Here is a 12,168-nt window from a genome sequence, read left to right as displayed (position 1 = left end):
ACACACACAGTAAGTATTTTTTAAAACAATTGTTGTGAAGTATTGTTAGTTTATTGCCATTAATATCGTACAACAATCACAACTGAAAATTGGCTAGTCAGAATCAAAGTTTGATTTGTTAGTTTTCTGATGCTATTCACATTGCCCTCTTCACTCTCCAAGTGTTAGGGAAAATAAAGGAAAGAGGAAATAGTATAGCAACAGCAAAAAAGGAAATAAGTTTATCAGCTAAAACAGTATAGGAAATAAGTTTATCAGCTAAAACAGTATAGGAAATAAGGTTTATGGAGAGGAAGTTGTTCAACAGGGTAGACAAAAGAAATCTGAGGTAAGGTTGTGAATCAGGGTGTAAGAACAAAAGGACTGCAGATATATTTAGAGTTAGTGTGTGAGCAGTTTTCAGTGTGGTTATTTTGTGGCGGTCTTTATGACAGTTGAGAGTTTCCAGCTTGATATAGTTGAAGACAGTTGCAAGTTTGACACAGTTGAAGGCAGATTGTGACTTGGTCAGAAGAGCCTTGAAAGATCAAGATGAATTCTACCTCGACAAAAGCAAAGATATGGACGTTACTGCTTAGAGGGTAGTTTCCCACAATGGTGTCACACACACACATCCAGAGTCCAACTAATATTTCCAAAAAGTGTTATGGTCTCTTTTGTTTCTCTTGTTTTATTGTATTTTCATATTTGTAAGCCAATGCGAGAGACAGCATAGCTAGAAGAGAAGATGGAGAAGACTACAGCAAACAACATTGGGGTTAGCAAAGACTAAGATAGGGATGTTAATGCTTAGATGGTAGTTTCTCATAATAGTGTCACACACGCAGCCAGAGTGCAACTAATATTTACAAAAAGTGTCGTTGTGTGTGTTTTGTTCCAAGTCATTTTATTTTTTTTATATATATATATTTGTGAACCCTCGACAGCTGCTGACGATGACATGGCCATAAATAAAAAAAAAAATAAAAAAAAGATAAAAGAAAAGAAATCCATGGCATACAATGTTGGGGATGGCCACACTGGTGAGTGGGGAACCGCATGGTATCACATTTAAGTGCTATTTAACTTGGCCTTTTGGTCAAGATCAAAGTGTAGTATCTGTTCTTCAGATGCTGCACTTAAGATAATTTGTACCAGTCAATGGAGGGGAAACCCTCTATACTGGGACAATTATTATTTTTGGTAACCAGAGTGACCCCTTTTAGGGGAGCTGGTTTTTACCTCACATTAAAAACGGCCTTGTGCCTAATTTGCTCAGTGGGGGAGCAAATAAATACCATCTGTTCTTCAGATGCTGCACTTCCATTTCTTGTTCTCTTTCGGTGGAGGAGAAATCCTTCACGACTGAGACAATTTTTATTTTTGTACGTTTTCTCCACGTTAAAAAACGACCCTGGTGTCTAACTCTGTCCCGTGGGGAGGCATTGTAAATAGGTACATTTAAGTGCTATTTAGATCCAACTTTTAAAATCCGGCAAACATAATTTTATATATATTGGATTAAAATGAAAGCAAAGGACATTAATAGTGTTTTTGAATTAACTAAAGATAAAACAAATAAAAATGAACATCTTGATTTATATCAATTTATTTCTTTTTAAATTTTTTTTGTTTTGTTTCTTAGCTGAAAAGAAACTTTACAATGCTCCGGATAAGCCGACGACTATACTTGAAGCGTTAACTCAAAGAATGGCTAAGTATAAAAGCTGTGAAGAAGAAGCAAAAGCAAGTGGCAGTACAAGCAAAGCAAGACGAATGGGACGGATTGCGAAGGTAGGAATTAATCAGACTCTCTCCCTTAAAAAAACCCAGACCTTTTCATATAGGTCAGAAAAAAATTTCATTTCAAGAATAAACTGCTGTGAGGTTAGGAGATGGGCTGGGATGAACAATCTTGTATAATAAAGTAAATTATTATAAATAATGTAATTACTTAAGTATCTGGTGCTTGTCCAGACTTACCTCTATATTAAAAAGTCAAAAATCAAGAAAAATCTATATGATGTACGTATCTGTACCAAAAAAAAAAAAAAAAAAAAACTTGTTCCAAAAATCACATAAATTGATCAAGTATTTTTATTATAAAATGAGAAAATAAAATTTTATGTCCAATCAAGATGTGACTGCCTCGTGACACCATTTTGAAAAAAGTCTCAAGTAACAAATAACATAATTCAGATTTGCAAGATTTATGTTGTAATGCCTATGAATTACCATTAATCAGTTAGAATTATTTTATTTATAAATATAAAAACTACTTGATCAATTCATATGATTTTTGGAATATGATATTTCTTTCCATCATTGTTACATACATCATACGGGTTTTTATTTATTTATTTTTTTAATATATTATTTTATATATTTCTGCAGATAATTGTAGTAAATAAATAATAAATAAAATCATTAAATATGGAATGTTTTTGTATAATTTTTGATGCTTGTTTAAAAAAAAATCTTGAATTTTTATTTACACAAATTAAAAATTTTTTTATTTTTATTGAAATTTGCATTTTTTTTTTTTTTTTTTAAATTCTATTTTGTAAATTATGATTTTCTGTATAAATGATTGTTTTACTTTTTTAAACAGAAATGGTTTCATCCTTACATTCATTTTTAGCAATTTAATTTTGTATTTTGAACTAGATTCTGCAATTTTATTAATGATTCTGGGAGGGGGGGGGGGCAATTTTTTTTTTTTTTTTTTTTTTTTTTTTTTTTCCAGAGGTGTGTGAGGTTGGGGGATGGGGCTCACCATATATTCAACGATGCAGAAAATTTCTCCGGGATGTTTCGCATGAACATTTTGATTGTTTTCGTAAATATTTTTGGGATGAAAGAATGGGTTACTTTAGCATGGCCAATGTATATATTTATTTCTTTTCTTCTGCTCTTAAAGGAAGCTGATTTCCTTTCTCATAAAATAGGTTTTATTTGGTAAAGTTTGTTGTTTAGTTTCATGACTGTTGCCACTTAAAAAAAAAATTATTTTATTTTTACTCAGGGTACAATGTCTGTCTGTGCAGATTTGGTGATTGAATCAACTTTGTGATTTCCGTAAATTCTTGTATCGCTTAATATCCAACACAATATAATTGTTTTGGTATGGATTGTAATTTGTTTAGGATTTTGATAATTTAAGGATTATCCTACTTTGTATTTTTAATGGCTTGTAGGCTAGGAGTGAGCAGAGACGTGAGTGGACGATGAATTTCTTGGCACTGATGACTACAACAATGTTAATTACTTTTTGGCATTGTCTCCTTATGTAACACTATTTAATTTGAGATTAGTACAACATTCAATATATAAATTAGCAGATGTGAGTTACTTGGCAAGAAACAACTAGTAAATTACTAAATCAAAAAAAAAAAAAACTCTTTGGTTCTGTCTGTGAAATGAGGCAGACATATTTTTGAAGGTCTTCTTTCCTCTCCTAAATAAATTCCTGTTTTTTTTTTCTGCCTACATACGTACTCAGTATGTTTAAGTTTTTTTTCTTCCTTGTTCAAACTGATTAGTGTTTTTAGGAAAATATTTTTTTTGTGTTGCCTCTCTCCACACAGGGGGCTGTAGCCCCCAGGTTGGGAATTTTCAATTTTTTTTTGTTATTGGCTATTCAGATTTCTGGACATTTGTTTGAAATGTATTGATCAATCATAATCTGTCTCAATTCTTCTAACTCTCTTGGTTTCATTGATATATGTTGTTTTTGTATTCAATTTTCACTCCAAACAAGGCACAGCGCCACTTTAAAGTAGACGGCTACTATCGGGGACATAAATTGTAGGGATATTATGAAGGGAGATGAGCAGCAAGATATCTGTTCACATTACCCTTGAACTTCTGCATGGATGGTCATTAAATAAGATGTTGGTGTTATAATTGTCAGTGTTTTGATTAACAATGATGCAGCTGGATAAATGGCTGCAAAGAGAAATCATCACAAAATCCACCCAGTACAAATCCCATGAATTAACCAATTTTCAGGCTGCGAGTTTAATTGCGTTGTGTTTTTACTCCTATGATACTATCATAGTCATATGCAACACTTGTATTTCTTATTTCACAGGCAAGGAACATCCAATTCTAAAAGCTACAACTTTCAATTCCCATGTTCCACTCTGACAGATGATGTGAAGGACCCCCCCCCCCCGAAATTTTATGTTATCTAAAAAAGAACAAGCAGTCTCCTGTGTGTCATGAGTATGTTGCTGAAATCTGTATTAAATAACGAAGGCCTTGATAAATAGTGACTTCCTTGTAAAAAGAAAAAGTATTTAATAACTCGAATGGCTAACAGATGACCTCAGTTAAAGATTAATAATATAGGTAGATGTGTTGAAAGCAGAAGACATTGTTGGTTTAGTCATGTTGAAAGAATGAATAAGAATTCTTGAGTTAGATGTAGAACAGTTGAAATAGCATGATCAGTTGGCAGATTAAGGCTAAGAAAAAGATAGGTGGAAATGGTTAAGGATGAACTTAATCGAAAGAAGGATGAATAAAGACCTTGCCAGAGATAGGTTATTTTAGAAGTCAGTTTCTAAAAGCCATCTAACACATGCCATCATGTACATTTGACATTAAACTGATGATGTAGTAATCAAGGATGGCATGAAGGCTAACTTTTCATTAGCTAGTACACAGATGTAGAGGAAGATGCCACTGTTTTGGCTGAATTACTCCATTTACCCTTAATCCTTATAATGTTTTAAATGTTTTAGCAAATGAGCATGAAATGTAATTTTAGAGTCTTTGGTGTGACTCTACTGAGGCTTAAACCCTGATCTCATAGTCATTAGTGAACACTCCAATTATTATTAAAGAAATCTTACAGATTATAATTGTTCTAAATTGTAAAAATAAAAAAAATGCAGGAGTGATAACTCAGATTTCTAAATACACATTATAATTCTTAATGGTTTCCCTCTGCCTTTATTCATCCTAAGAGACAAAGAAAATAATAAACGATGATTAAAGCTATTGTTCATTGTAAATATGTATAACATAATCTGTACCTACTTAGTTCCCAGAGAGCAGTGGAGTTATTGTAATTTTTTTTTTTTTTTTAAAGTTTCAGTTGTTTGCATACGTTTTATACATATACAGAAAAAGAACTAAAATTTTAGTTGTAAGAAAGACAACTTTTATATCCTTTGATTAAATATTCGAGTTATTCCCCTTACTAATTTGATTTTCTGATCATAATTGAAAAATATTTCCATTGTCCAAGTTGCCTGGGTCGGACTATAAAATTAAAAGAATTAAACTCTAGTGAAGTACATTATTACATTGCCAATAACATGGTATAACAATAGCAAATGAAAATTGGCTAGTCAGAAACAAACTTTGATTTATATTCCTGAAAGCTATTTTGGGTCTAACTTTTAAAATTCTGACCAGACAACTTTCAGTGTTACATAGATTATTTTATGCATATGTCCTTAATGTAAGGCAGCTAGGTTGTTTAGGTTCCCGGATGTCACCGAAAGTTCCATGTAGGCCTTGAGTATTTTTCTCACCATCGTCTGAATATCATTCCGTTCTCTGTCGGTATTTTTAAAACAAATATTTGCATCGAAACAACATTGTTTCTTTGATAATTTTTTTTTCTTATATCATTTTGTTTATCAAGTTTCTGATAAATTACCTGACCTAATTAGCAGAATTGTTCGATTCCCATTACCCATTGTCAGTTGATTGAAATCATGCAAAAAAAATTCCCAAATACCAAAATTGCTTTACAAAATTCCACAACCAATTGCATTCCAATTATCCTCCAACTTTTTAGTATTATTATTATTATTATTATTATTATTATTATTATTATTATTATTATTATTTTATTTTGTTTTTGTTGTTTTTTTTTACACGATTTCGAGTCTAACTTTCGTGTTTTATTTTAAGCTTTCTTTTTCTTTCACTTTTCCCCATTTTTGTCGCATATTTTTTACTTAAAATTTAGTTACATTTGCTGCAATTAATGTAACAAATTCAATATAGAAAAAGTTAGGTTGTGGAACAAGATTTTTGTTTCCATTTATATTTAAAAAAAACAAAAAAAAATCAACTGCAAAGAGATGAACGTTTTTGATTAAAAAAAAAAAAAAAAAATGAAAACCAATCGCACCACTTAAAAAAAAAAAAATATATATATATATATATAATTTTCTCAATGAAAATAAAGATTACAAAATATTGAGTTTAATACTGGGTTACAACCATTACCATTTGGCCTTTTGGTCAAGATCAAAGTGTAGTATCTGTTCTTCAGATACTGCAATCTATGACTAGCTATGACTAGCAAAGACCAGATGTGGGGGCAACCCCACATGCCTGACCTTTAACCAGCTCCCATTTCCCACCTCTCGGGAGCTGGTCCCCTTTTCCCTTCCCCCTCCCTTCACTCCTCACATTAAAAATTGGCCTTGTGCCTAATTTGCTCAGTGGGGGAGCAAATAAATACCATCTGTTCTTCAGATGCTACACTTCATTTTCTTGTTCTCTTTCATTAGAGGAGAAATCCTTCACGACTGAGACAATTTTTATTTTTGTACCTTTTCTCCACGTTAAAAAACGACCCTGGTGTCTAACTCTGTCCCGTGGGGAGGCATAGTAAATAGGTACAACCATTACCATTAATTTCCTTGACTTTCATTTCATTTGAAAATTCATAGAATTTGATATATTTTTAAAGATATTCTTCTGCTTGTATATTAGCCTTAAGTATACAAGTAAAGTAATTGGTTTTTCTATCTAATTTACATAAGTGTTTATGGTGTGTATGAACATGTGTAAATTACATGGCAGAGCAAAATGATGCTGACAAGTTTTCCTCTAACTGCATTCAGTATTTGAGAATGGTTGAATCAACATAAGAAGACAAAATATTTACACGAGATGAAAATGTAAAAAAATGGATGACTTATTCAGTTAATTATAAATTATCTCTATCTTTACTATTATACAAAAGGAATTTTGTGTGTGTAAGTTCGTTCCCTATGAACTCTGAAATGACTGGGCTGATTTTTTAAAAATTTCATACAAAGGTACTTGATGTGGCTGGGAGAGTTCTTACATAGGTTTTGTATCAGAATGCATCTAGTAAGTATCGAAAATCGGTAATGAAAGAAATCCTGTTAAAAAAGCAAGTCTGATTTTGACCATGGTTTACACTGTTATATAACCTAACATTGCATGTGCATTTGAGAATTTTTTCTTCATCGCACAAGCAGAAAGGTCCATCCTATGAAAGCAACTGTCAAATTTTTTTTTTTTTTATAAGACAGGTGTGTTCGAAATGAATGAACCATGATACTTGACTTTTGTACACTTGACTTAAATTCAAGTGATTATGTAAAAATAATTTCATAAATTCAACAGTTGGTTCTTTGATAAAACAGAGGCGCCTTCAAAATCAATGTTTCTGTTTAGACTACAATTAAATCATGATACTTGACTTTTGCATTCAAGCCATTATATAAAAATAATTTTCAGAATGTGTGAGAGAATATATTTATTTCTACTACCAGGCAACATTGCAGCCAGCAAGAGCCACAAACACCAACAAACCGGAAGTCCAAGACTCCAGTTTCGCCCTCATTTGGGCTCATCAGTTAGATACATCAGAACTCAGGATTCGAAACCTGAGCCTCTTGCATGCGAGGCAAGCACTCTACACACTGAGCAAATGCGCCGCACACAAGAAAGTATTATTAACTATCATAAATCAAGCAAACCGCAAGAAAATCCAACAGTGGAATGCATCTACCTTCGTCTCGAACAAGGGATGTGATCATTGCAATCAGCCTTAACTCAAATCAATGTCTCACTAGTAGGAATTTATACTCGCTAAATGACATCCCTAGCGAGTATAAATTCCTACTAGTGAGACATTGACTTGGGTTAAGGCTGATTGCGATGATCACATCCCTTGTTCGAGACGAAGGTAGATGCATTCCACTGTTGGATTTTTTTTGCGGTTTGCTTGATCTAGGATAGTTAATAAGACTTTCTTGTGTGCAGCACGTTTGCTCAGTTGGTAAAGTGCTTGCCTCACATACAAGAGGCTCGGGTTTCGAATCCTGAGTTCGGATGTGTCTAACTGATGAGCCTAAATGAGGGCGAACTCGAGTCTTGGGCTTCTGGTTTGTTGGTGCTCGTGGCTCTTGCTGGCTGCAATGTTGTCTGGCAGTGGAAATAAAAATAATTTTATAAAATCAACATTTTGGTTCTCTACAGTGCAACATAGATTACAATGTATTGTAGACTAAGTCACTGCGGGGAAGCATGTGGAGCTTCCTCCTGGTACATTGTGGGGGTGGGGTCTTACTAGAGTGGGCAATCCATTGATTTGATTAAAAAAAAATGGGCGATTTCATTTATTTTGATGACAAGAAAATGTATGGGAAGGTAAAACATTTGTTGATCCGCATCCAGTCCTGGATTACGATGAGTCTCCCTGCTAGTGACTAATTATTAGATCTGTGACAACAGCATATTTTTTTTTATTGTTTTGACTCTCAAGTATGTATCCGTTGATATCTTATGTCTTTGTATAAGGTGATGTGTTTCTCGGTTGATTAACTGTGTGTAACTGTGTTGCATATATACTCAAGAGTCAAATCAAAAAGAATATGCTGTTGTCGCTCCCCTAAGCGGTCACGCCACTATATCTTTTTCTCTCTCTACGAGGAGGCTGACCCTTCCAAGGTTAATACTACCAGGAAAATGAAGAAGAAAAACATTTTTTTTTTTTTTTTTAAGTTTCTTTGAAAAAAGTGTCTACACCAAAAGTCTCAGAAAAAGAAAAAAAAAACGATTTTAATCATTTAATATTTCATAAGATTATTTGGTTTTGCTAATATTTTTAAATTAACCTCATGAAATCAGGTTCACAAATTAACCTAATGAAATAATGTTTTTTCAAAGATATGACCAAATTCCTTCTGTTTAATATTTTTGATATTTCTATGTACATTGGATTTTTTAAATTCAGTTTTCCAAATAGAAGCATCTTATTACTATGGCCTTATTTTCACCGCCTGCTGTAAGTCATCCTGTCAATTCTTTTCTAACCTAAATTTGCACCAATGTTTTTTACATTTTTACAATGGTTGAGGGTGGAGGAAGTAGAAGCACATTTGATTTTCCCCTTGTCTGCTCTGCACTTTGATTGCTGACAGGCGTTTATCGTGAACTTTAGTAAATTTACATATAATGACTCGCCCCCCACCCCCACCCTACCTCCCTCGCCTCTCTTCTTTTGGCAAGCTGTCAGGTAAGAAATGTGTCCTTTAATTTTTTTTTTTTTTTTTTTCCAAATAAAATTTCTGTCCTGGGTATTATGACTTGAAACTGTATCCGATGATGATGAAACAATTTGGAGAGTCACTCACTTCTAAGTTGTCATTACTCCCAGTTTCACTCTCATCCAAGGATTGAATAAAATCTGTACTGTGTACAATGTCCATTTTTACCTGCTGTCATGCATTGGAATTGTACTTGAAATGCATTACACCCAGAGTGTGAGTTTTGCTCTTTCCATCCTTGCCATTCTGTTCCTCACTACAGGTAACTGGGGACTGTGAATTTAGTATTCTTTTGATACTTCCTCCTCTGGAGGAAGCCGGTTCAACCCATCTAGGATGAATGCTATACAACAATAACAACAACTTTGTTCCTCGTGAAGGCTGACAAAGTTTGGCGATTGAAGTAAATGATTGGGTGATTTATTTTATTTTTTTTTTTTAGTCACTTGTTATTCCAACGGTCAACTTTGTAGATGCGAGGGCCCAAGTGTGTTTCTAAGTCCACTTTAACTGACAGATAAGATTATAGTCCATCACTTTTTTTTCTTTTTTCTAACCTTATAGAGAAGCTGGAGTAATTTCTTTTTAGATGAACTTTCCCAGTTGATGGCGTGGGGCATGACAACGCCTATGCACACATCTCCTGAGGATAACTTGTGGGAGGTAATTACTTTTGCAGAGGAAGTGTATCCAGTTGTTTGAGATGAAGTACTGTAACAGTATGGCGTCTATATGCAAATACCGAGCTGTGTGCAAAATGATGTTGCAGTAAGACTATAAAAAGGAGAGATCACGTTAGAGACAATCAGGAGTGTGGGTGACGTCACGACCATAACGAGAAATCACGTGTGGCGGGAAAATGTGGAAATAAATGTCATTGTTAAAAAAAAGAGTAAAGTTATTACTTGTCTTATGTTCCTTTGTGACATAGACTGCATACAACGTGTGTGTCCCCTATGTAAATGTGGGTAACATTACACTGTTGCCATCGGACATTACAGATATGATGCACGCAGTGGTAATTGAAATTTTCCGAACACTAACGCCCCCACCCTCTCATTGGCCGAAGCATTAAAATTAATCTAATATATAATATTTAGTTAGACGTGATCTGTCTAATTTTCTACATTGGACCTAAATAACAATGCATTAGACAAATCGATACTTTATTCTAACTAGCTATTTCTTTTATCCTTGCAGTTCTTTACACTAAAAATAAGTGTAATTCACTTGTTTCTGTTTGAAAATTATTCCAGCAAGGATGATTATTAAAATGAAGACAATTTTAAATAGTAATGGATAAATATCAATTGTGTCCCTTACATTTTGGGTAATAATTTTTCATCTCTTCATGACTTACACATTTTTTAATGAAAAAAAAAAAAAAAAAAATTGAACTAAAATGACATTAATGAATTCTAGGCAATGTTGGTAGATACAGTCAATAAATATATAATTTTTTTTTAATAAATAACAATATACAATTTTCATGATCATATAATAAAAACACAAAATGAAAAATGCATGGTGAATGGTGGTTTTGTAGAGGTATAGGATATTCTCAAGTGTGAGTAGTTATAGCCTCGGTTTTTATAAAAGGGGTAGGAAAGGATGCCATAGAGTTCACAACAGAGAATACATGAAATGAACAACGTTGGAAGTATGTGGATTCTGACCCCATATGATTAAAGACAGACAAATATTGAAGGTTGAGAACCGATTTTATTTATTACTAACAGTTTGTGTTAGAAGAGGCGAAGTGTTCGTAGGATGGAATGTGATTTAACGAAGAATGGATTGTCTGATGGAGATATTTGACAGTTTGTAGTATGGTGAAATGTTCGTAGAATGTTTGCAGGTATGTACGATTTAACAAGGAATGAATGTTCGTAAAATGTTTGTAGGTATGTATGAATTGACAAGGAATGAAGGTTCATAAAATGTTTGTAGGTATGTATGAATTGACAAGGAATGAATGTTCGTAAACGTAACTTATCTTTTGAACGATGGATGTGGTAGGGGTAGGCCGGTCATCCTGCTGTCGGTGATGCGTGTCCTGGCTTGTAACTGGAAAGCGGGTGACTTCTTTCATCAGCAGCTAGCAGCCCGGCGTCTTCGTCTTCTGGTTCCTCCTCTCTCCTCTGGTTCCCTAAAATCCCTCGTTTTGTAGTGGCAAACCGGCTCCCAGTGACTTTGATATTTGTGGTTTAGAAGAAAAAGTGGCAAATATGTATTTCAGCGACGTAAATTATTTGACTGACTAAAATTTATAAAAATTATTTTTTTATATAAAACACATTAGACCCTAAAGCTGAAATAAAACCCGAAAAAAATTTAATTTTTATTTTTTATTTTTTCAACATTTTTTATTAGACTAAATGTACAACAATCGAGGCCGCCAACTTGTTTTTAAATTTTGGCTTTTCTAAGGATTGCCAAATTGACATTTTTACACTCTTGCATGGACCATGGTTCCACGCAAGAGCATAAAAAAAAAAAAAAAAATTTGGCCGCAAAAAGGCCAATCTGTGAAGCCTTTAGAAAGGCCAAATTTTCAAAACAAGATGGCGGTCTCGATTGTTGTGCATTCATTTGGTCTAATAAAAAATGTTGAAAAAAAAAAAATAAATAAAAATTACATTTTTTTTTCGGGTTTTATTTCAGCCTTAGGGTATTATATTATTTATTAGTGTTTTATTTGAAAATAATTTTTATAAATTTTTGTCTGTCAAATAATTTACGCCGCTGAAATACATATTTGCCACTTTTTCTTCTAAACCTTGCCTTTTTGTTGTTGTTTTGCATAGGTACATTATTACATAAAACTTTGTTTACAGAAACTTTTGTTCCTATT

General features: G+C 33.2%; 1 protein-coding gene across 1 annotated transcript in view; it reads left to right on the top strand.

Annotated features, from left to right (window-relative positions):
• The window catches only part of LOC145296932 (coiled-coil and C2 domain-containing protein 1-like), a 178,449-nt gene that overhangs the window by 68,730 nt on the left and 97,551 nt on the right, over positions 1 to 12,168 (top strand). The window contains exon 10 of the mRNA XM_080143136.1: positions 1,625 to 1,773. Coding sequence (XP_079999262.1) covers positions 1,625 to 1,773 — 149 coding nt within the window. The remainder of the gene's footprint in view (positions 1 to 1,624; positions 1,774 to 12,168) is intronic.

The sequence above is a fragment of the Euprymna scolopes genome, chromosome 17 (genome assembly GCF_053919585.1).
Source record: "Euprymna scolopes isolate OS-2025 chromosome 17, ASM5391958v1, whole genome shotgun sequence".
In the NCBI taxonomy this organism is placed as follows: Eukaryota; Metazoa; Mollusca; class Cephalopoda; order Sepiida; family Sepiolidae; genus Euprymna; species Euprymna scolopes.
Note: the sequence above shows the minus strand (reverse complement) of the source record. Positions and strands in the feature narration are given on the sequence as shown.